Raw genomic sequence first — 26,001 nt, forward strand, 5'->3', positions numbered from 1 at the left:
AAGGACACTTTTTGTTTCACTCCAACTGCCTCTGAGTCCCCTGTTTTATAGTGAATCTTGCCTCTATGTTCTCTGGGTTACCACAATACCTTCAGTATCTTGTGTAGCATAGAAGCGTTAACGCTAGTTAATGATGTGCTAGCGTTCTCTGCTAATGTTATCTCTGAAGGTTGTTACGTAGAAACATAACGTTTTAGAAACGTATATTTTCTTACAACCTCTCAAGGTAACGAGTATCACTATTTATACAAAGTTTGACCATGACTAGCGCCAAATAAAAGAAAACAGCTGGAGAATGAACACGAAAACAAATGAACAGCTGAAATTCTACAAAGCAATTTAGTTTTTGACAATTGAATTAATCATCTGAATTAGTGAGCACTTGCACATCTTGAAATGACCTCCTGCAAACTTCAAAGACATGAATCCTGGCCACATAAATTCAGAAGATTCTTTTTAGTAATAATTTGCTCTTTAGTTTTAAATCCAAAGGGCTTCCATATTATCTCAGCAAGGAAAACATGATCACCAAATGATTTCTTAAGACCAAGACAGATTGAAATCTCAGACAAAACCATGTTATCCTTGAATCCTTTTATCGTGAAGTTTTCAAGCTTTCTTGTATCGAGCTTCAGACTCTTTGATAACACCAATTATAGCAGAACCTGAACTAAAGGCTCATCTTGGTGAAAGTGAAATAGTCCACAAAGGTAAACTGGCTTGTACTAACATGGTTACAGGGTAAACCAGAAAAAAAATTAATTATCCATTTAATTAGTCCATATAAAATACAATATATTATCCAAAAAACCCATTCCTTTACCCAACCCCAGTCCACTATACCTAGCTAGTTGTCATGTGAATATGTGAAATAACCATCTATCATATTCTGTTCTCTGGATCAAGAGGCCATTTAATAGCCAGAAGGTTGCTGGCCTGGCCCTTGACACTGATATAAATTAAAATTATGGTACTCGACATCAATGTCACTGTGTCCTTGAAAGCCAACATTGATTATTTTATGCTGTGACCACAATGGAGACAACGTCTGTGGAGATATTTATTTATTAAAAAAAAAAAAGTTAGTTTTTCACTGTTTTTATTCTGCTCTCACACAGTTGTATTTATCACCGCTGTGTTAGACTGCATTTGTCTCGCTGCCTTGTCTAAAGTTCATACAGAATTTTAAAGCCAAAACACTCAAGAGCCACTGAAAGATGCAGAGTGTTTCCCATGGAAACAAGGCTCACATCATGTCTTACTTGTTATTATGCTGCAGAAATAGCCCACAGATTGCTGCAATAGCTTAGAATATTTCAATTTCTCTCAATGTGAGTATTTCCATTGATGTCCCTATGGCCAGAAACTGTGTCAAAATGTTCCAGGAACAGCAGAAGACATGCGTCACTACCCTTCATCCAATCAGGAGTTTTCATGGATTGTTTTTAAAAATACATTTTGGTAGGGAGCGAATGTCTTCTAGTCAGTTATTGTGGTGCTTTCTATTTTCTGTTTTGTTCTCTGAGAATATCCACATCGTGGCAGGGTTAAGTATTTTTTTATGCCTCATTGATTTATGGCCAACCCATCAAAGGGCCTAGCTTGGTGATCAATCACCCCTGCACTAAAAACACTATCCTGCATATAGCTGCCAATAGAAATTGCCTAGGATGGATCCAGGGACAGTTTAAGAAACGGATAAGAAGGGGGCATTTAAAGGGTATGTTTGGAAGATGAAAAAAACAAACTACACTCACATTTAAAGCCCTGTTTTGATAATAATAAGATGTACAATATCAATTGTTCCACTGATTGTTCAATACTTTTATAATATAATTTTTAATTTAATATGAATAAATACCTGCTCTTTGTAACTCCAAATAGCCTAAAGTCATGGGCAAATAATGAAACAAAGGGCCCCTGTACACATGATCAAGGCCCCTCACCTCGTTTTCAGTCTCTTTGTGGTTGTTTTCCATCTGTTTGAGGTTTTCTGTTGTCTGTTTGCGGTCATCTTGCGTCTCTTTGTGGTTACTTTGCTTCTCTCTGTGGTTTATTTTGTATCTCTTTGAGGTTGCTTTGCATCCGTTTGTTGTCGTTTTGCTTCTCTTTGTGGTCGTTTTTCTGTATCTCTGTGTGGGTGTTTTGCATCTTTGTGGTACTTTAATGTCTCATTGTGGTCATCATGCCTATTGTTGTTGGGATGTTTTGCATCTCTTTGTGGTTGTTTTGCATCAATTTTTGCTTATTTTGTGTCTCTCTCATTGTCGATTTGCGTCTCTTTTTAGTCGTTTGATTGACTTTCAAATAAGAACAATAAAAGTGTCTTCATAGAGAGGCTCTGGTCCAGGGTCCCTGCCATGGATCAATCCTATTGAGATTTAATTAAATCAGCTTGTAGTATTCAGACTGTTGTTTATTTGCAGATAAAATGATGTAATGGACTCTTGCTTTGAGCCCATAGATGCCCTGAGGTGAATCTTTGGTCTCTGCCCATGGTGCTGAAAGTAAACAGGATTGCCAGCGGCCACGGATGCCCCAAATGAATCCCTTCCATGGCCACAAATCTGCATTTTGGTCTAAAATGCCACACTACAGCTTAACTAACCAGCATTTTGGGATAACTGTGGAACACATGCGATCATTCACGTGTTAAACTTTAGTGGAGATGTGAGTCACACACATCATGGAGCTGCCTCTGTGCCTCACAAATTGCACCCAGCAGGGAACCGGAGATTGTGCCTTCTGGAGCGTCAGAGAGTCTCAGGCGCAAATGTCAGAGTTTTTATGAATAGTTCGTTTTCTAGAACAAAGTCCCACGCGTGCGATGCGACGATATGCAGACGATGCTTTACCCTTTCAGCTCAACATCCCAGTGTTGAGACTTGTTTTTAAAAAAACATCCTCCTCCAGCTGCATTTTTCGACTAAACTGTTGTCTCACTTTGTTGTCTCTCTGTCTGACGAGGTGCGAATCCCAAAGGAACCTCCTCATCCCCCATCCTCCTCCTCCTCCTCCTCCTCCTCCTCCTCCTCATCGTGGTGCCGCAGCAGCCAACGCGGTGAGTCCTGCAGCAGCAGCAGCAGCAGTAACGGCACCTGTCGGGGTTTTTTTTCCTGCATGAGCTGACAACCATTTGAGGAGTAAATCAAGGTATTCGTGAGGGAACCGTAAATACCGATGGCTTCATGTGTAGATATTCACGCATCGGTAAGTTCCTCTGACTTGTTTTTGCACGCCTGCTGCTGCTGCTGCTTTCCTTCACATCCTTCACATCGTTACATTTCGCTGCGGCTGATCAATTAAGAGGGTTGTGTTTTTTGGGGGTGTTTTTTACCCAGCCCAATGCTATATGTTAAACTAAAACATATATTTCTTCTTAAATGCAAAAGTAAGCAAGCTGGAGATGGATTTCTCGTGAGAGGTTGTCAGTAGCCAGACGCTTCTCTTGCTGATGTTGTTCCATGTGCAAAGCGAAGGTCATCCACATGAATTAAACCTTTACGAATGCGGGGATGAAGGGGGGGGGGGGGGCAGGGCACAAATAAGCATATTGATTCTGCACCACCAAGGGGTAAAACATTTGTCACTGATTGATTGTCAGCAAGACTGGACACCCACTAACTGACATTTTGCAAGCTGTAAAATAATAAGAAAATAGCTCTAACTCTAGATATAAACGGTTCTTGTAATGCAGCCTTTGTGGACTGTGATTTCAGCACAGGGGCATTCATTAGAACATATTAACAAAGCTGCCAATGACCACAGTGATTCTTTTTGATTGGCTTTGCGATTGCACACTGACAGACATGCAATCCCCTTCTTTACAGGCATTAACACACTTGCATCTGGGTTAATTTCAAGCTTCCTCATGTCTAACAGGGATCGTTTTAAAGTGAAAATGAATTATTAATGCACCACGACGTTCAAAGGAATGCAGCTCACAAGAGGAAGAGGAGGCTGATGTGTGGAGACATATTTTAAAAAAAAATCCCTCTACAATTGAGATGAATAAATAAATAGAGCTTTTTCCTCTCCTGTTTTTTTCCCGTGTATCTGCATCTGTAGACACACACACACACACACACACACACACACACACACACACACACACACACACACACACACACACACACACTTACACAACCTAGTGATTCCTTTGCCAGTTTTAATGGATGTGGTTCCCAATCTTCCCATTAAGGGTTGGAGTCTATTTTGGGATGTTCCTTGTATAGGTTTTGGTCACGTTCAGCGCCTCGCAGTTGGTTCAGCCATTATTTATCATTGGAAATCCTTATGTGTCTGTGTCTTGTATTAAGTACTACTGGGTTAAATAAACAACACCGTGCTTTCTGTAAACCCACACATCTCCACTCCCTCCATTTTCATAGGTACTGCTGGTACTGGACATCATTTGATATCTTTCCTTAAATTCCCATCATTTTAAAGCTTCACAGACTTCAATCCTGTGCTGAGCAAATCAAGGACTCTCTTTCTTTCTTCTTTTGAGGATGGTTTTGATTGTGGGCCCCTTCTGTTGTCTCCTGCACCAATGCTTCCTCAATACCAAAGTCTTCTTACTTCATTTAGAGCCACTAGACACATGGCGGCTGTGACAGTTTGGGTTAGATGGAAAGAAATGGAGCTAAATGACACCATGTCTGACAAGTTCCTCTCTCTGTCCTTCTGTCTGTCTGTCTGAATGTGTGTGTTTTTCTGTTTGAACATGCATCCCGACAGTTTGATTCCAGTCATCCCTCCTCTAAATCTCAGGGTCTTTCCTCTGGGCACGGTCTGTCCTCTTACTTGATAAAGCATCCGAGAGATGCTTTAGACGTAATTGGATTTGGTACTAGAGGGAAGAGACACAGAGAGGAATGTGTCCGTGTGTGCATGAATTAGCTGTGTGTGTGTGTGTGTGTGTGTGTGTGTGTGCGTGTGCGTGTGCGCGCGCTCTGCTGTTTCACTGATTGTGTGTATGTGTGTGTGAGAGCCGTGTCTCTGCTGGTGCTGGCCAGTGTGCTTTGTGTTTGCAGTGAATCATTGTGTTTTCAGGAAGCTGTGTGAGTGAGTAAGACATGCAAGGAGTGTGTGTGTGTGGGGGGGGTTGGGAGGTGGGAGTGTTTTAAAAGTCAGATGCTTATAAATTTGATTGTCTTAAAGGAAATTTATTCGACCCTTCCAAATGTCTTGGCTTTGGTAATCAACTAGTCCTTCATAAATCCATGCTTTTGTTTCGGGATTCTGCTCTAATTCAGAGTGCAGGTGATGACACATCTTTTGTGGTTGTATATAACCCTCAGTGAAAGAACATCAAACGCTCCCTCTGTGATTTGATCGAAGGGGTTTATATGATTGCAGGATACTTTTGGGATATGAAGTGATGCTGAAGATGTGTTTTTTTTGTGTGTGAGTTGAGGACAATAAAATAAAAGCATTTTTTGCAAGGCTACAACAAACAATTATTTATGTTATCTTTTAATCTTATCTTCTCGATTGATTGTGTGTCTATAAGACATCAGAAAATAGTGAAATATGCTCATCACAATCTCCAACATCTCAAGTTAATTATTAAATAGCTTATTTTGTCCAACTTACATCCCAAAACCTCAAGATGCTAATTTTACTATCAGATAAGCCAATGAAAAGCAGCAAATCATTACAACTCAAACATCCAATAGTTAATCTGTCAGTCGACTAATCCATCGACAACATTCTCATTTTAGCAATGCGTTTTCAATTGAACTTTTTTCCAGTTTTATCAGTTGAATATTTTGGAAATTTCAAAGGTTCCCTATGATGAAATATAAAGTAACAAATCAACAAATTGTCTTGTTCAATAAACTAGATGGTTTTGGGCGTCTGTGGTTGCAAGAAATAAACATCTTGTGCATTTTTCTTGGAGACATAAAACTAAACAGTAAAAAGATAGATATCTCTATCAGATCTGTTTCTTTGAGAAATAGTTATAGCCTGTGTACAAACTTCTAGCTAGCAGTTAGCTACAATTCCTGAGGTGCATTTCGGTAAGAAAGAGCCAATCACAACTTAAAATGCAGTGATGACAGCTATCTGGGAGAGTATCGTTTTAACTATTTTTAAAAACAAAGATTTTCACTGCTATAGTAAGCACAAACAAATGAATAGTAAAGACTCTAAAAATGTTATATACCATAATATCATACTATCACAACATATATCTGCATATTACTATTCTTATTAAGGCTCTTACTAATAGAACACAATAATACTGATGCAGTTTCCTGACATGGTCCTAACCGTTATCATCTGTGTGTTGTATTTCAGAGCCCCTCATGCTGAGGTGTGGTGACGCTGACGGGAGCAAATTCAGTGCATCCCAGTGAACACACACACACACACACACACAAATATCCAGACACACACACATCGCATGCACACACATATTGTGGAGTCTTTTGGATACAAGCCCTTCAAAGGAGACAATGAGAGGCTACCTGCTGACTGCAATCTTTCTGCTGCCCTTGGTGAGTAGTTTGTGAGCATGTGTCTACAGTAGGGGGGAGATCGGGGGCAAGTGATGACACTTACTCTGCACATGCTCAGTAGGATTCTCTGAGAAGGATCATTTCATCCCCGTATAAGTTTTCAACTAAAAACTTATTTTGAGGTATAAAGATTACTTTTTGGTATTTACTATATTTTCATCTGCTTCTTAAAGTTTAGATAACTGTGAATATAAACTAACATCAATATTATGTCTGAGTTATTGGTTACAAATGAACCATTAACAACCTCTGGTAATATGTGTGTTGCTAGCATACAAGATTTGAACATGGCTGCAAGATCTGAGCAACATGCCTCAATGCAAGCACCTGGAGTTCAACATATTCCGCTATATTTAAATGTTAAATTACATTTAAGAAGGGTATTTTAAAATTAACCTAGTATAGCAGTTAAACACAACAAAATAATGTGTTTTATATGTATCAAACATATTTACAGTAAAGTGTGAATATCATATATTATATATATTATACATATGAGGTGGGTTTTTTTGCAATACAGTGAGTTAAAGGACAGATTCACTCAGAAACAGTTCATCCCAAAATTTTGAGAGAGAAAAATAAATATTTTCTGCTTACCTGCTATTTATCAGTCTAGATTGTTTTGGCGCGAGTTGCCTAGTTTTTGGAGATATCGACCGTAGAGATATCTGCCTTCTCTCCATTATAATGGAACAATATGACACTCAGCTTGTTGTGCTCAAAGCACCAAAAACTAAAAAAAACACTTTTACCAGAAATCATGACCTGGTTACTCAAGATAATCTACATCTGTTGGGAGCAGATGTGAAACTGTTTAACAAGTGGCAATTCTTAAACTTTTTACATTGAATTTGATATTATAGGCTTGTTCTCATTAGTGATAATAAATCAATTAAATGATACTATTGATTAATGCACATATATATGTTTCTTATATCAAAAGATGACTTGTCTAATTCAAAAAGTTTTGAGTTATAAAGGAAAATGTAAAGAAATGTTACAGTTGCCCCCAATTTCTTTACTCTTCACATACAGTGTGTGTGTGTGTGTGTGTGTGGGTGTTTAGGAGCATACAAGAGTGTGTAATCATTTCCATGTACAAGGGAGTGTTCACATGTATCCATCATCAGCCCAGTCATACATACACTCTCACAGCAGAGTGCTTTTGATAGGTGCTGGAAGCGTAGAAATCACCATATGCTGCATCAGCACATCAGCATTAGTTACATGTCCTGGATCAGCTCTGCGCTTAGACGACTGGCCGCCTGTTGGAACAATAACAGATGGCCCCGCTGACCTGAGAGCTGCCTATCCATCTGCTGTGACTCACTTTCATTAGCCAGCTCATTGAAATAAAAAGCAAAATGGAAGAGCTGTGCAAGATGCGTGGGAGGATTTTTATCCAGCACACTGATGCAACACAGCAGCAGTTCCCCTTGTGAAGCTACACAGATACACAGAATGTTTTTGGTTTATTTGAAGAAAAAAAAAAAAAAAGTAACATTATTTGACTACGACTACCTATGTATCATCCTGTATCAATGAATTTGATGATAATGTCTTATTCTTTTGTAATTGCAGTGGTACCAACCTAATGATGGTTGCTAGGGAGACTCAAATTAATTCACAATGTGACCTTGTAGTCACAAACATCTCTCTAACCTTTAAGTTAACACTGCTCCCAAACATGTGTGACGGGTTTCTCCAGTTGACATCTTCACACAGTGCAGTCTCGAGCTGACCTTACGCGGCTGATGTGGCAGACACGTCTGTTCTGATGTACTTATTGTGTGTCAAAGGGGTCTGTACGCTGAACCAGTGGTCTGCAACGTCAAATTGGAGTTTTATTGTCTGTGCTGCTGCGGTGCTGTGGGAGCTACTGAGTTATCTGGCCCCTCGAAAATAGCCTTGGGGATTGTCCATTTGGAAGCTCTGCATTGTCCAAATGGACGTTTTATCTGGACAGACATCTGTTCAATGGAGAGGCGAGTGACTGGAAAAGCAAAATGAGAAGCACACTTAAAAATAAAACAAATTGCAATGTAGTCATTGTCCTGATTTAGCAGTCCTCAGTTAACCTGCATTAGATAGCACCAGCTAAAGGTTACTAAAGGTAGCACCAACACAACTTAGAGGAATATACATTTTCCATGATCTTTTTGGAATTATTCAGGGCCTGGTCTCAGGTTCAGCAGTTTTAGCAGAGTATTCTAGACACCCCTTTCTCCCCTTAAAGGAATAGTTTGACATTTTGAGAAATGTGCTTATTTGCTTTCTGTCTGAGAGTTCGATAAGAAGATTGATACCAATCTCATATCTGTTCGTTAAATATCAAGCTACAGCCAGGAGACGCTTTAACTACCTTTGCATGAATACTGGAATGAGAACAAATTGTCTAGCTGAGACCAAAGAAAACAAAATCTGCCTACTAGCACCTGTAAGGCTCACTAATTAAAACGTTATGCCTCTGTACAAAAAGTGTAACAATAACGATGGGCTGTTTTATGAGGGGTTGTGTGCAGGATTGTTTCTTGGTTAGGAGCAATAACTTCCTGCAGTCTTAGAAATGGTCACAGCAAATAACCCTTTCATAAAACAGCAAACGTCAGCAGCACAGCAGCACAGCAGTCTGCTCACTCTTCAGGAATGTGCGTGCGTGCGTGCGTGCGTGCGTGCGTGCGTGCGTGCGTGCGTGCGTGTGTGTGTGTGTGGATTAGCCAATAAAAACAGCAGTAAATATCAATTGTTATTATAGTATAGTAGTATAGTATAACTAAAATAGGAGTCTACATAATTAAATTAATGTTGAACACAATTAATACTGTCACTTTACTGGCCTGTCTGCACTCATGCCAAACAGACGTAGTCATCTGCATCCAACTATTTCTTGTTTCTGGAAAGCCTTGCCTTCAATATGAATTGGCTTTAAGCTGGTTACCTGCGGCTTAGCAACATGAAAGCTTGCTACGGGCAGAAAGAGTTTTTTTCTTTTAAGCAATGCCAGTGTGGGTTTCATTAAATAATATATCAAACCCTTCTGACATGACATGAAAAAGTGACTTCTTTAATATCCTTTTTTTGTGTTTTTTTGTGTGTTTAGCCAGCATGGTTTTTGAATAGCTTCCAGTATTCAGTGTTGTCTGGAAATGGAATCATTCATGCAGTGATTTAAAATTCTGCCCACATGCAGTGCGATAAAGAAAGGAAATAAGTCCTAGGACATCTTCTCTGTCGGTTGATGCTCTATCTTATCTAGGCAGCGAGGCCTGGAGTGAATTCATATTGGAGGGCCAAGAGATAGAGTGATGAGTCAGCCATGGCTCAGAGGGCTGGGACATATTGCACCTATAAGAGCCATGATATATTGTTTAGAGATTTTTTTTTTTTTCATGTGTGTTATGCAAAGCAGAGATTGGCTTTAAGAGAGCGAGAGGAAGAGTTATGGAAAAGTTGATAGGCATGCAGTAATTCTACTACCTCTGGGTAGATGGTTTCCCTCATTACACCTTTAGTTACTCCACTGTATTTCAAAGAGAGGTAGGATATGGGGGTGGTATTAAAGTTTATGAGGGATTTGATTTGATCGCTCTAAAGTGGATTTAAATTAGCGAATCTCTGGAGAACTACAATTTGGAGCCTCCACAAAATCCCTGGTCCACCATCAGCTTATAAACTCAGGAAGAAACATGTTTTTTTAAGACCACAGACCCATGATATCACTGTGTAGCTACTAGAGAGCTGGATGAGTCATAAAACATATTTTAAAAATGTACAGGAAGAGAGTGATGTTGGTGTTGAACAGGCTACTCATAAGTGCTTTTTCAAATATTTAACATAAACCCACAGATAGGGATACAATGAATGCAGGCACACAGTATACATTGGGCTCTTTCTCTCTGTAATAATTATTACTAAGCACCTAAGGCCACAGCATTCACATATTGTGGCCTTAGTTGTTACATTGAACATGTTAGCAAACAGCAGATACAGAGCAACATTAGTATTTATTTTAAGTCCTATTTCCGACCACTTTAATAAATGTATTCCCTCTCCTTCTAACTCTGTTTTGGTCTCCACCAACTCATGAGGACTTATCTGGCTTTCTAGAAGCTCAGCGCTCCACTATGTTCACCAGCTAATTCGCTAACTATGTGCGGTTTGGTGCTGAGTGGGTTTATCAGAGCTTTTTCAAAAAGAATAGCTGCCTGTTGCTCCAATTTGCCGCTTTAAAGCCCCTCTTAAATCTTAAGTGTTACTAAATATCGTTAACTATTATTATTAAATCAACCACAACGCTGACGCCCTTGCAAAGGCAAAATGATACCATTGATAGGTATCCGAATATTAATGGACCTTTACCTTGACCAAAATAACGAATTATTTAGAAGTCTTGGAATATTTTTGGGATAATGTAAGTACACAACTCAAAAGTTTGTGTGTTTGATTGACAGTAATGTCTCCTTGGCAACCAAAGCATTCTAATTCTTGATTTGCTAAATTCGAATTAGTCCTTGAATAAACTTGCCATCACCTTCTTTTCTAACGAAGCTCTGCTCTCTTTAGGTAAATAAGAGGAGCACAAACAAAAACACAAATACAGAAACTTTTAATATCACATAAAAATGATCGTTTTAGCTTCGACAGATATTACTGTGTTCATGTCGTGCCAAGCTGGTTTTCAGAACACTATTCTCGATGGTGCAGTGTGTTAGTATATAGGATATTTATTGTGACACTGTGTGTGTGTTTTTGTTTCTACTCTCCAGGTGGCATCAGAGTCTGAGCACTGTTTGATCAAGCGTGAACATGAGAAATGCATGGAGAGGATCATGCTGCACGACCCCAGTGACGACCTTGAATTAGGTAAGTGAGGATGTGTGTGCGAGTATGCATGTGTGTGACTCCTCGAATCCTGCTTTGTGCATAATTTGGCATGAAGCCACCGTTTTTTTTTCTGCTGCAGTGATTTAATTGTGTACATCTTGGGCCGCTCAGAAAACACATAGCTGCGGATGAAAGTCGTGCATCTCCGAAAAAAATCGTATTCTCCGGGAACAAATGACGAAAGCATTTGTTCTTATACTCAATAAGCAGTATTTTTTCAGTTTTTGAAAAGGTCATAGAGGGACATGTAAGGATGAAAGAGTGCAGTTTTTCATATCATCATGTTCATATGACAATACATCACCTTGACGGAGTGCTATACAGGACAGCCCATCTGGCGATATACAGTTCACAAACCAAATGTCTGCCTGTAATGTCACGCTGAGCTGCTGTCACATTTCTCACGTACTTTTCCCAAAAACACAGGAAACTTGGTGTGAGATTCCTGGAAGCAATTATTTTCTTGGCTATGGATTGCGGTTTTCATTACCAACTACTGCAGGCCTCCCGCTGCTCCAAAGTAGCCCAACAGACTGCATCTCCCAGAGTTCACTGTGACTCATGGCTTCGCTGACAGCCACAGAGCTCTTTGAAAAAAACATGAAGCATTAAAGATTTAGAGATGTAAGATAACAAGTTAGAAGAGGAGAGGAGCTTTAAGTTCAACTCGTTTTTCATCTGTAGATCTTAAAGGTCTGGTATTCAGTCTTCCTGTTTGCTACACAGCAAACTGCATATGCTCTTTTCAGTGTTTTATCTAAGTTTTATTTTTTGTTTTTAAATCATTTTTACGTTGTTTCATGCCCTTTGGAAGGTTAGAGCAGAGGTTTTCTTTATAAATAACTCATGTGCCTAAGTCAGTTCACTCTTGTATTCATGGTTAAAATCAGACACACTGTTGCTATTTTATTGACTGTTATTGTGCCGTTTTCAGACGGTATTAAACCACATGTTGGCCCACCTTTCACCAATCCCTGTTTCCCCCTGTCCCTTTGAAAGGAACCATTCTGTGTTTCTGCTGACAGCAAATCGTTGGTGAGGAAATAAAAAAAGCCTGGTTTGCAGAAATCTTGGGGGTTGAGACAGTAAAAAAAAACAAGAAGAGGGGTGGGGAGAGAGAAAAAGGAGAACAGGGAAACAATAAATAAGAGAAAAAGAAAAAGAGATAGGTAGGTGATGGTCTGCTTTTAGCCTGGCCATATGATTTATCAAGACCCTCTCTTAAAAGCATATTTCATGATTTATTTGTTATTATATTTTTAATTGAGGTGCTCTGGCCTCAGATTAGTCTGCAGGCCGTGTAAAATTGCTACATAATGATTTGCTGTCTGGTGCTGTAATCACTGTCCAGCTGAATTTAGCACACTGGTAAATGAACAGTTGATATAAAATGGCCTCTGAACAGTGTTTATCATTTCAGAACTAAATGATCTTCAGTCAACAGTATCTCTAAATGCTAAATGAGAATGAATGAATGACTGTCTGTAGCAACTAACAATGTAACCACTGCACAAAACCAAAAATGTATATGTCATAAAAGCTCATATTATAGATCACATAACCCTTCACAGTAACCATTCTAGTTTTACATGACACAAGTGTAGTCCTTAATTTAAATCTACTGGACTTTGTCTGTTTGGTCTAGAGAACATTTTCATCAATCAGTTCCAAACTGATGAAGCCTCTTGAAGGTGTGACAAAATTCAGGACTACAAGATATCAAATGACAAAAAGGAACCTTTAGGGAGATGATGCTGAAATTAAAATAGTGGGGGATGTATAGCATGTGAAATACTTATTCTATTTATTACAGTTACTTTTTATACGGTATTTAATTAGTCTGATACACATGTGATGGGAGAATGCAGAACAGTATCCGTGAGAACAAAGCAACCCTTGCGTAAGAGCATTTCTGCTTCACATGCACATATCGTGGATGAATAAAGAGAACTGGTTGGAGACGGGGGCCTGTTCATTCTTATGAAAGTTGCTGGGTAGCCAAATGGGTCGACTGCCGGTTATGAAATAGCGCATAGAACTAAAATATAGAGCAACCAGGGTTGGTCAGTCCTATTCCTGTAAATAGGGGAAGGAAAATAACTCTGGAATCAGCTATAAGTGATTTTTTTAAATAATGATTGAATAATGACAAAATTATTTAAATAAAAGCTATTTAAGTGATTTCTGCTGGGAAGTTTATTTACTTGAAATAAAAAATGAATCAGTGGATTACAGATGTTTCTTTCCCAATGTAAGTTTATGGGGGAAAAATAGTCCTTCTGGGCCCTATTGCATCATGTTACGGACCTGCAAGTTGTAATTCCTAGGTTTTGCCACTACATAGAATTTGTAAAATAACTATGTGTTGGACTGTTGGTCAGACAAAACAAGGCATTTGATGATATCACCTTGGCCTTCAGGAAGTTGTGATTGGTGTTTTTCACTATTTTATGTCTTTTTAATGTTTTTTGACATAAATAGCTCTATTTAAATTTGGCAGCTCTTTTCTTCTTTTTTTTAGCATTTGTAGGATTCTCACAAAAGCAAATGGATTCACATGAATATCCATATATTTCCAGGATCTTCATGCCATGTCTTTCCTTTCAGACCAGTGTTTAAAGTATGAATGAATGAGGAGAAATTAGCTCTGATTTGTATTCTGCCAACGTTGCACCTCATGACTCATGAATACAGAAACAAATCTCATTCAGTCTTCCGATTAGATCAACTTTAATGAGAAAAAAATGAATGTCTCTTATGTGTTTGTGTACACGTACTCTGCACTATGCATGTGCAGTGTGGATGAAATGCTGCATCTTTGCAGCCCAGTGACCATTTAGGGTAGGATCTTGTGTGAGAGAGCCGGTGATGCAGACAGAGTGCTTTATTAAGCCGGTTACCTCTGTAGCTCAGTGCGGCTCATTTGGCTCAGATTTGCCCTTTAAAAGGTAATTGGCTTCGTGTCCGGCTCACCAGACAGAACCAAAACAGATTAGAGAGCCAAGCAGAATGTAGAGAAAGGTCTGCAAACACACACACACACACACACACACACACACACACACACACACACACACACACACACACACACACACACACACACACACACACACACACACACACACACACACACACACGCATGTCTAGGAACACAAACACACAGATGCAGCCATACACAAAAACACCCTCAAAATGCATGCGGGTGAACACACATACAGTTGGACTTGTACCAGCCTCTGCATCACCATAAAGCCACCCGAGCATAAACAATGTGGTAAACCTGGAGAGATGGAGGAAGACAGAGTGGAGGGGATGGGGAGTAGCTGCAGATAAAGGTCATCATGGAAGAATGAAAAGAAAGAAAGAGAGACGGAGAAATAATAGCTGTGAGAGGTAGTTCTGAATGGAAGAACTGAGTCAGGTAATGACTGAGGAAGATGAACAGAGGGAGATCCAAACGGAACAAAAACAATAGATGGAAATGAGTGAGGATGATTTGAGTAAGATTTAGTTTAAGCTTATTTGGGATAAAACGTTCAATTTGGATGATGTCAGATGAAATTGTCAATAAAAAGAAAACATCTACATATGTGCATTCAAGTTTTTTCAATCTTATACCTTTAGTAACCATGTTGGCCAGTTGTTTAGGTACAACTAAAGCTAAACCTAATGCAGTCCAACACAACAGCCCTGCAACCAATCCTACCTCCATGAAGGTTGTTGTGATTTTGTTGAAACTCTTTGACTCATTGTTACATACAATTTTAACAGAAGTACAAACTTTAGCTTCCAAAATGATCATAAAGTTGAAACGACACATCTCTAAACACTTTAACATTCTAGACCACATGGAGGTAGAATTGATTGCAGGACTATTGAATTAGACTAAACTATCTTTAGCTATAAGTGTAACTTATAAGTTCTCTAAAATTTAGTTTGAGCTAAAGTAACCCAAAATCTGTATCTGCAAATACACAAATGCTTAACCATTCACAGCTAATGCATGATGACTTCTCGCTCCAACGCTTGCACAAACACTCACCCCTCTGTATTACATCTCTTACATTGCTCTGCCATCAAACTTCACCCTGATTATCAACATCATGTACTAAATGTTGTGCCGCCTTTCGAGTGCTGGAGGTGATATTCTGGTGGAGGCCGTGTTAGTGGTGAAATTTAATTAGCAACAACAACAGCATGCTCAGTAATATGGAGACACGGAAATTATCATTGTTAGCGGCTTAATATAGAAAGGACATTTTCCTTGAACTCGTCCATTCTTCCTTACATGAAAACAACAATAAAAGAGTTTTGATTCTGTGTGCGTGTGATAACATGAATTTCAGTCTTATGTTTCAGTTAATGTGTTAGTCTGTCAATCAGGTTCCATTAATAACACAAAATCCCTTACAAGCATGATCTATTTAACATTTGATCAGGCGAGAATTGTTTTTCTTCAATGAATCTTTTTCAATACTGCATGATGGTAATTTTGTATATTCTGCTGGCTACCAAGGCGTTGTCGGGTCAGGAGTTCATGTCCATGTTTCTGTATTACAACTTTAACCCTTTCCGAGTGGGTTTTCAGTTCATTAAAGTTGGTTGTAACTGCTGCTTAATCAGTGATAGTGACAACTAGTATGTGACCACAGATGAATTGAGATGTCGGCAGTAATAATGAAAAGTTAAATTCATGCATTGTTTATTACTATGTGTTGTAGCAATAGTTTAGTCCATTTGGGTGTCAGGAAAATGCTCAATATCTTGGGAAATTAAACTCAAATACCATATCACATTAAATTCAAATTAATTCACTGCAGTTCAATTAGTTTCAGTATCATTTCATCACTTTCATTACAACAGAAATGATTACAGGAGCTTTACACTGACCTCATTGTGTTTGTGTTTCTCTTGTCTCCTCAGTGTGTCCGTGGATGTGGGACAACCTGACCTGCTGGCAGGCGGCCAATATTGGTGAGGTTGTGGTGGTCAACTGTCCAGAGCTCTTTCATGCCTTCATGGACCCTGAGGATGGTAAGGAGATCAGCTGTGTCTCTCATTTGTATTTCAAAAATGTATTTCATTCAGTACAGTTCAGCCCGAGGCCTTTTTTTATTTTCAGAGATGGGGAGGGTCAGTCGTAACTGCACCGAGGAAGGCTGGTCCGAACCTTTCCCTCACTACGTGGATGTCTGCTTATTCTATGACAACGCCACTCAACCTGTACAACCTCTTTAACCTCATCTGAAATTAATATAAAATTTGTCGTTGACACACATGACTAACCCTCTGTCCCCACATTAGGACACGTACTACGCCTCAGTCAAGGCCCTGTACACAGTTGGCTACAGCACATCACTGGTGTCTCTGACTACGGCCATGGTCATCCTCTGCAGATTCAGGTGAGCGTCACAAAGTCAGGTTTCTCAAAGTTGGTACATGATATGAAAATAGGTTTTATTCATGCTTGTTCTTTGAGTTTGCTTTGACCATTTGAATCCGAAAAATCTCAAAATATATGTGGCCCGAATGGGAATACGAAAGAAAACCAGTAGGAGTGAGAAAATGTTTTCGTGATCTTTGAAGCTTTCACGTGTTTGAAAAAAGGCGGGGTGCTAAAATGTGGCTCAATGAAACTACAAAAGTCATCACACCGACTGGTCCACCTTTACTGCCACGTTGTGTATACTCATGCTCTCTCTCTCTCTCTCTCTCTCTCTCTCTCTCTCTCTTCTCTGCAGGAAGCTCCACTGCACCAGGAACTTCATCCACATGAACCTGTTTGTGTCCTTCATCTTGAGAGCCATCTCAGTCTTCATCAAGGACGGTGTGCTGTACGCTCAGGAAGACAGCGACCACTGCTTCGTACACACAGTCAGTAAAGACATCTTCTTAATTTATACTGTGTGGTCACTCAGAGGCCCTAATACACACATCACATACATACATGTCTTGCTGATAAATTGCTTATAAAAAAAATCAACCATGACCTGCCATAATATAAATATGTTTTTAGTGCACAATGACAAATGTTTCAATAATGTGAAATCAAGGCAGATAATTGCAAAATGAGGCCGTTATTGTTCTTAATGATTGCTACTCTGATTGCTGGCAGGTTTGGATTCGGTATAAGAGTGTTGGCTGTGGCAAAACGTTTTCAAGATTATTGTAAATTGGTTCCAGAGAACATAATTAAAGGATTTCATCAAAGTGCAAACACTCAATTTTTAAAGGAAAGCATGTGTGTAAACTGTGATCAAACGTGGTCTGTTTGAGATATACAAGGAGAGGTTCACAGACAGAGGGGTTGAAACACTTCTCCTCAAGTCTTTGCTGTTTGATGCGCACCTTTGAAGGAACTTCACTCACATGCTAATTTTTTACAAAAAGCAAACACACCATTAGATGATTAATATTCCCTGATTACAAATGCAGAACAAGCTCTTAGCCTTTGTCTGGGAACGACACACTGCTGAGTGTTGTTAAGCAGGCTTGATAAATAAACTAATTAGGTACGCTAATGGCTTCAGCAAGGCCAGTGGAAATCTTCTACCAGAGGCTTATTAACATATCAATGGTTACTCTGCCCTTTTTTTTTTTTTTTTTTTAATCCTGCTGCTCTACCTTTGTCGCTATGGCGATCACAGGTCACTATTGGGACGCTGTTATACCATTCGTTAATTGGTTGACCTCACACCCAGAATATGGACTCTTTCATTAACATGATGTCATTAGATTACAGTGACCCAGCTGTCATGTAGCCTATTGTAGGTGGGTCCCTACTGTTGGCTGTGATAACATTTTGTTATCCACACATAGTTGCTCAATGCTGCATTTTCAAGGGTAAATGCAGCATTGTGCAGTTTGTTGCAGCCATCCTCAGGGACAGCAATCTATGTTTACACTGTGTTTTATAGGAATAAGGACATTTATTGTCTTGAGCTTTTAAAAGAAAGGTTGATCATTAAACATGGATTCTACATTTTGAGGCTGCAGCAAAATACTTTTACTGAGGATAATGCCACCAATAAAGATAATTTCTCTCCTTTATCAAGAGCATATTATACCCATAATAATGAGGGTCTAGCAAATGGCTGACGGTACCTTTGATATTTGCAGGTACTTGTTTGTGGTCACCCTTCCACCAGTGTAACGCTGGTTACTCTTAGCATTAATGATAAACTTGTAGTTACTTAATTAAAACTACTTCCAGGATGTGGGTAAACAGGGACAGTGTTGTCAGGATAACTTTAGGTCCACTATAATGTTCATCTCCACAGTCACACTAGTGAACACTGACTGAACACTGACAGCATCATGAAATATCACCTCATCATCATATCACTATGCCAACCTTAATCATTACTAAAATTACCGGTAAACTGCACCATGTTTGTCAATCCCTAGCTTACTGAAGGAATGGTACACAATATATCTAAATGTATTTACCATTAATTAAGATGTGAAAATAAATCATTAAAAAACAACTAAGAAGGTAATTGATTCTAAGTGAGAATTCAGATGTAAAATCATGAATGATATGAAATAAATGTCCCTTCTCTTTGTTTCCCCCCGTGCAGGTGGCATGTAAAGCAGTGATGATTTTCTTCCATTACTGTGTCATGTCCAACTATTTCTGGCTGTTCATTGAAGGTCTGTATCTCTTCACTCTGCTGGTGGAGACTTTCTTTCCTGAGAGACGTTACTTCTACTGGTACACCATTGTAGGATGGGGTGAGTAACCTCTCCTGAGTAGTAGTCATTACTTCACAAAAGTTGTAACTTCTCTTTCTGATCATACTGTAAATTCAGCCATTTATGCCACAATTTCAACTTCCAAAAGTAATTTACTTAAACCTTTTTTGGAGAAAATTGAAAAAAAAAAATTGTAATGCTTAAAGGAAAAGAGATGGCACAATGAGATATATGTATATGCATATTTGTATTTTGATCTTCATCCTAAAGGTCTCATTAAAACAGCTTTCTATTTATTAATTTACTAGCCAAGACCTTTGAGAATACAGCCAAACTTGCCGTTACATATAATGTATAAAATTAATAATCATAATAATAATAATAATAATAATAATAATAATAACAAAAGTAGCAATACATCCTTGAGATAAACATTTCAGCATTCTATAAATACACTAATAAATACACTATAAACCGGGTCACAACCACAAAATCTATTCATACTGTTGTTACTGATCAGTTGGATTTTCACTGAAGTATGTTTGGACAAATGAAAAGTACCGTTATTATACAAATGTATGATGGAGTAACATTATGACAATTGTACTGCATTTTTCACCATTGTTTTAATGATTACTGTTATTACAGGTACTCCCACCATCTGCGTCACTGTCTGGGCAGTTCTGAGGCTCCACTTTCATGATACTGGGTATAACTCCTCTTCCAACTTAAGCCTCTCTGTCATAAAAGGAAGAAATGCATGTTGGTTGTTGGCCATGTTGTTAATAGCATATAGAGCACTTGAGAACACTCTGTTTCAGAGCGAAGAGGCAGAGACCTTCATGTCCAATTATTGTAATAAGATAAATTAAATGTATCTCCTCTTGATCCTGGCAACTATACATTACAGATGGAGAGGGGATTGTCAATTTCAGGAATGTAGGGGAATAGTTAGAGGGAATAGACATCCTTCATTAATACACCACAGATCAAATTCCTTACAAACTGACCACGTGTTGCATTGGATTAAGTACATAAGTGTCAGCTTGTATTTATCTTTTATAATACTTTGTGAATAATACATGATAAACTAAGTGACTGTAAGCAAACATCATCTAGAATTATTTGACAGATTTTTTCTAAAAAGGTTAAATCATGATTTTAGCCCAGCTTCCATTTTAAATCCTCCTCTCCTTTCCAACTCTTTCCTCCACCGTCCTTATTCTGCAAATGGCCACTTGCTTGACGTATTGTATGATGCTATTTTTTTCCAAGTGCTGATAGAGAGTGTTGAATGATAATTGTAAAGCACTGTTCTCCTCCTCCTCCAGATGCTGGGATACAAATGAGAACACCGCCCTCTGGTGGGTGATCAAAGGACCAGTCGTGGCTTCCATTATGGTGAGACGGATGCTAATGTGTTCATTTTTTAAAAAATTCTTGTGTATACATTTGTACACATGCGCTGCTATTGCTTAACTGAGTGTAATGTAATTTATGACAACAAAATGTATCTTATATGTTTTCTTAGATCAACTTTGTCCTCTTCGTTGGAATAATCATCATCCTGGTGCAGAAGCTGCAGTCCCCTGACATCGGAGGGAATGAATCAAGCATTTACCTGTAAGTTAGGATCAGCAAATTCACTCTTCAGAAAAATAAGGCACATGAAAAATAAAGTGATTTTTAAGAACTCTAGTGAACACATACACAACCCTGCAGCTTAAATAAATGTGTATCACCTTTGCTTAAAGGATAAGGCTGTCAATGTTCAATATCTTTTTTTATTGTCAGTATATCCCATGAGAATATTGAAACCAAAAATGAACTAATCCCACTAAAACGTATTGCCCATGTATCTACAGTCTGATATGTCTTACTTTTTTCTGTGCAGTAGAGCTCCATTGAAAAACAATCAAAAACACATTAATGCAACAGATGACCTTTTTTAGCGTAGAAATGGGCCCTGTAGTTTATTTTGGGTCAAACGTACACACACCGTCCTTCTGTAAATAATGTTTATTAATCCGCATCTAAAAATAGTCCCAAAAGAATGAACTATTTCCTCCTATTTGAGCTAAAACACTACTTTTATCAGCTCTTTCAGGAAATTACTGAGCCTTTAAATACATTCTACTACATATACAGATTTGCAGTAGGAAGAAATGGGCTTGGGGCTGAGCGCCAATGGCAGGGTGGAGAAGTTAGAAGCATTGAGAGACGGACTAAAACATTGTTGATTTTGGTATTTTCATGGGATTTGTTGATGATAAGAAAAGTATAGATTGTTGTTTGGATCGGTATTTCCCCTTTAAATAAACTATCTTACTAACTGAACATTTTTTAAACAGGAACCATGTGTTTATTAATGGGTTGTTTTATCCATAACAGTTTTATTTTCACATTCTTATAATTAAACCCCTGATGTGTCATTTTAGACACTTTTCAGAATATATTAATTTGTAGTACCTGTTGGCAGGAAGCGTGAACCTCATTATGGAGTTGTACTGTAGCCAGAAATCACTCCCTTTCCGCTCCCAATGGACAGCGTCTTTTGAGGCTCTGCAGATAATGTCATTCTCATCTGTTGCTTAGACCTGTGCGTGCGTGACCAAGTGTGAAGACGTGTGTGTGTGTGTGTGTGTGTGTGTGTGTGTGTGTGTGTGTGTGTGTGTGTGTGTGTGTGTGTGTGTGTGTGTGTGTGTGTGTGTGTTGTGTTAGACGTGTGTGTATGTGTCCCTAAAGACACTGTCTTTGTTGTATTGTTGTGTTGTCTTTGTGCCGTGTAGCAGCTGTGCTCAGAAATGCTTCAGTGAGCCCACACAGGCTGTTCAGCATTCGTGCAGGATGTCAGAGTTATCCACCATCACACTGTAAGTGTGTGTGTGTGTGTGTGTGTGTGTGTGTGTGTGTGTGTGTGTGTGTGTGTGTGTGTGTGTGTGTGTGTGTGTGTGTGTGTGTGTGTGTGTGTGTGTGTGTGTGTGTGTGTTTGTCCGCCGACACACGTTTGTGTGAGTTTGTCTTTTGTCAACTGCATGTGTGTATATATGTGTGTTTTACACCAGGGGTTCTTTTTCTTTGGTGGTCTGGACTCTGAAATGCACTCTCTCACACACACGTATGTTTGTACTTCTGTACTTGTGGGGACCCTCATTGACACACTACAATCTCTAGCCCTTAACCATAACCATCACAGTTACATGCCTGACCACAGCTCTAACTGAACCTAAACATAATGCTAATGTGAACCTTTAAACCAAGTCTTAACCCACAAAATGGCCTTTGAAGATTCCACCCAAAGTGAATTGTCCTCACCTAAAATTAACCGGTCCTCACAATGATAGACACACATGTACATGCACACAGCAGTTAGTTCATCTGCTTGAAAAACGAGGTTTAGTTGTTTCTGTAGTGCTCATCGATTGACTGCAAAACAAATGTTACACTTTTTGGTGATAAGAGTGCATTTTCTGGCATCTCCGATGAAAGTGTTCAGTGGCTTTTTTCTGCTCATCAAGGACCCCTGGGGGTCACTGGACTGCACTGTAAAAACCACTGTGATGCACATGTGTGCCTAACATCACGTCATTTGTTGTTTGTTTCTGTGTATTTCCATTTGGTATGTGTTTGTCCAACACTATGTTTAACTGCATGATACGGAAACAGATTCGATGAGGACACAAATAATACTCTATATGACCTCAGGGATAGATTGTACATGTCAACAGTTATGTCAGTCGCAATCTTGTGATCTTTTTTACATAAAAACAGATTAGCACACTAAATCCAACCACAGATTTAAAGATAACACAAGACTTGTGTTACTATTTATTCTTTTTCTGTCAAGAAATTCCATGGAAGACCAGAACCATCAATGTTCAATAATCACTATTTACTTTCTATTTCAGATTTCCTTTCCACAACCCCATATCAATTTATCTTACTGTAGATGTAGTTTTTTTCTAAATATTTCCTGAAAAAGCTTGGCACTGTTTACAAACATAAGTACATTTTTAGTACTCTAGTGTGTATTTATGTCAGCAAGACAATGTAAATGGAATCGACTAATAATAAACTACAGGCTCCAGGTTTATGGTGTTTAAGAAACAAGTGACCCAGCTCATTAATATGTTTTTCATAGTTTTCAGACAATAATAGAGCTTTATAGCAAAATACAACTTCGGCTAGACAAACAATACCTGATAGTGGGACGAATTAATTGTTGATTTTGTTTTTTATGGGATTTGTTGACAATAAGAAATATAAAAAATATCTTCGCCTTATCCTTAAAAGTAAACATTAAAATAATCATAAAATTGTGACTGAGCTGCATTTCATCCAGCATTTACCTTGACTAAATCTGAATATTAACACTTGTGTCATAACATTGCATCAGTAGCTCTGTTCTTGCATCACGTCCAGCTGACCAGCATAATTAATACATGACTTATTAAACTGTGTGTGTCTGTGTGTGTGTGTGTAGGCGGCTGGCGCGCTCCACCCTCCTGCTCATTCCTCTGTTTGGTATTCACTACACTGTGTTCGCCTTCTCACCTGAAGATGTCAGCAAGAGGGAGAGACTGGTCTTTGAACTGGGACTGGGATCCTTCCAGGTACGCTCGAACGTCTGGTTTCAATTTAAGAGAAATATAATATGATGAATGAGAGAACATAATGGGACAGTTAATCATCAGCGTAAACAAAATAAGGAGAGTGATATCAATATTCAAACCTCTTCTTGCCTTGATTTCCACAGCTATGCAGTGAGCTTTACACACTCCCAATAAAGGTTGAATCACTTTTGAGAAATGTTCATAGGAATTTCAAATTATTTTCACTTTTATAGTGTAAGCAGAGAACACACATGCACCATTAGCCATGGAATTCTTCAATCAAGACCTTGTATTTTTTTCCAATTTGTATAAATTAAATATTTGGTATCGACACCTCTGCAACAATAAAACTACCAAACAAATCCTAACGGGAATATTTACATTTGCCTAACCAGCAGCTCCATAGTCTGTCATACCAAATGTTGTGGTGTTTATTGAAGGCACATAACAATTCCTGGATACTGAAGTTGAATTTTTCAAACACTTCCTTCTGTCCTTGAGAGCTGTCAGCACACAGTAGTTTGGACTTTAGCTTTTAATAGAGATGGCTTAACATTTTTAAAGTTCATCCATCCCCACAGTCACTCTTTTTGATATGTCTTTAGCTTTTGCTGATAAAGATGCAGTTAATTCTTCAATCTCAAGCTGTATTTTCTCTTATTTGTGTTCTCCTTTCTCCTCGTCAGGGCTTTGTTGTAGCTGTGCTTTACTGTTTCCTAAATGGAGAGGTAAGCTTTTGTCCCTATTCATGAACAGTTTTCTTTTGTGTTATTTGCATCTGCATCTGTTTTTTTTCTGATTCTTATTATACCAGAAATGCTCTTAATGCTATTTTTGATGAACATAGCAACTGAAAATATTTTAGGATAAATGTCTCTTAATACTGCAAACAGCAACACTTTACTTTAAGCTTTCTATTTAACATGTATAATATATTAAAACACAAAATTACATATAACATTCATACCCAAAGACAGGTGGGTTGTAGGAGATTTCATTAGGGTTGCCAGAAAATGAATTACTTTTAATTAACATTTATATCTGCAGTACAACTTTGAGCCACAAAAGGGATCCTGATTGATCATTTTGTTTTGAAAATTGTATCCTACTTATAACATCCTGTCTTATATTAAATACTAGCGTACATTCTATTTGTTCAACTGATCAACTGAAAAACAAGAGCCTGTTCACTAAATGCATTAAATGCATTTATTTAGACTCATTTATAAAGTATTTAACATGGGTAAGTGTTTTCATTATCACATCAAATGAAGTTGTGATGTATCTATTGTTAATTATTAAATCTAAATATATTAAGTACTCCGTTAAAAAAGTAAACAACAATTCATTATATTAATATAATATTTATAATAAATATAACTTGTTGCATGTAAATCTGTGGTAGGTACCACATCCGCCCCCCAAGCACAACATGCTACCCCTAGAGTTTTACAAATCTACTGTAGATTATAAAATATAATGTAAATGTAAATCCTCATATATGACCTTGAAATATCCACTTCATTTAAATGACTCAAGATTTCAGACAAAGTTTAAATTCCATGACTTAAGCCTCTTTGACCTTAACATTTTGAGTATCAAAAACACCAGAAAAAGTGTGCTGATGACAGAGAATAACAACAATCATTCATTTTTGCCAAATGAGTATTAATAAAAAAATTACTGTAATTCTTTAAGGCCTCGCAAATTAATAAAGAAAAACATATTGAAACATACACTACAGGACTGGGTTTCCACAGTACTGAAAAAATGTGTCAACTGACCTCTGATGTAATAGATGAAGACTTATTTTCTGTGATTAAAGGTTTGCTTTTTTATATTCTTAGTCATTCCCTAATTGTTTACACACCATTTACAAATCCTTCATGGGAATTGTACCTGTTGATGAATACATTAATTATACATTTAAGTGTCACCTACACAACATTAGTGTAGAGTACCTTGTCGTGGAGCTGGTACAGCTTAAAGTACATTAAAAAATGACCTTGTGAAGTTTCTCCCTGAAGGTGCAGTCGGAGATCAAGAGGAAATGGCGCAGCTGGACCGTGAACCGGTACTTTGCTGTGGACCTGAAGCAGCAAAGGCACCCTTCGTTGGCGAGCAGCGGTGTGAACGGCGGGACTCAGCTGTCGATCCTCAGCAAGAGCAGCTCCCAGATACGAATGTCCAGCCCGCTGGCGGAGAACGCCAACATCAGCCTCCCGACCTGAGCGTCTGATTGGTAGGAGTCAACTTCAAGGTGCCGTTTCACTTGTGTAAAT

General features: G+C 38.4%; 1 protein-coding gene across 1 annotated transcript; it reads left to right on the top strand.

The window, feature by feature from the left end:
* Window positions 1–3,129: 3,129 nt before the first annotated feature.
* LOC129112178 (pituitary adenylate cyclase-activating polypeptide type I receptor-like) lies at window positions 3,130–26,001 on the top strand. Its single transcript, XM_054624207.1, has 14 exons — window positions 3,130–3,210; window positions 6,307–6,506; window positions 11,294–11,390; window positions 16,335–16,445; window positions 16,534–16,634; window positions 16,716–16,813; window positions 17,153–17,285; window positions 18,992–19,145; window positions 19,755–19,815; window positions 20,438–20,507; window positions 20,638–20,729; window positions 23,590–23,719; window positions 24,406–24,447; window positions 25,747–26,001. Exons 2-14 carry the CDS (start codon window positions 6,465–6,467, stop codon window positions 25,948–25,950), a joined length of 1,335 nt encoding a protein of 444 aa, XP_054480182.1. The 5' UTR covers window positions 3,130–3,210; window positions 6,307–6,464; the 3' UTR covers window positions 25,951–26,001.

This window comes from Anoplopoma fimbria, chromosome 3, assembly GCF_027596085.1.
Source record: "Anoplopoma fimbria isolate UVic2021 breed Golden Eagle Sablefish chromosome 3, Afim_UVic_2022, whole genome shotgun sequence".
Classification (NCBI taxonomy): Eukaryota; Metazoa; Chordata; class Actinopteri; order Perciformes; family Anoplopomatidae; genus Anoplopoma; species Anoplopoma fimbria.

Excerpts from the sequence above, each read along its gene's own strand:
- LOC129112178 (XM_054624207.1), top strand. The coding sequence starts at position 6,465 with ATGAGAGGCTACCTGCTGACTGCAATCTTTCTGCTGCCCTTG. Across the intron at positions 16,446-16,533 it reads CTTCATGGACCCTGAGGATG|AGATGGGGAGGGTCAGTCGT; the intron begins GTAAGGAGATCA and ends TTTTATTTTCAG. Across the intron at positions 16,814-17,152 it reads GTCATCCTCTGCAGATTCAG|GAAGCTCCACTGCACCAGGA; the intron begins GTGAGCGTCACA and ends TCTTCTCTGCAG.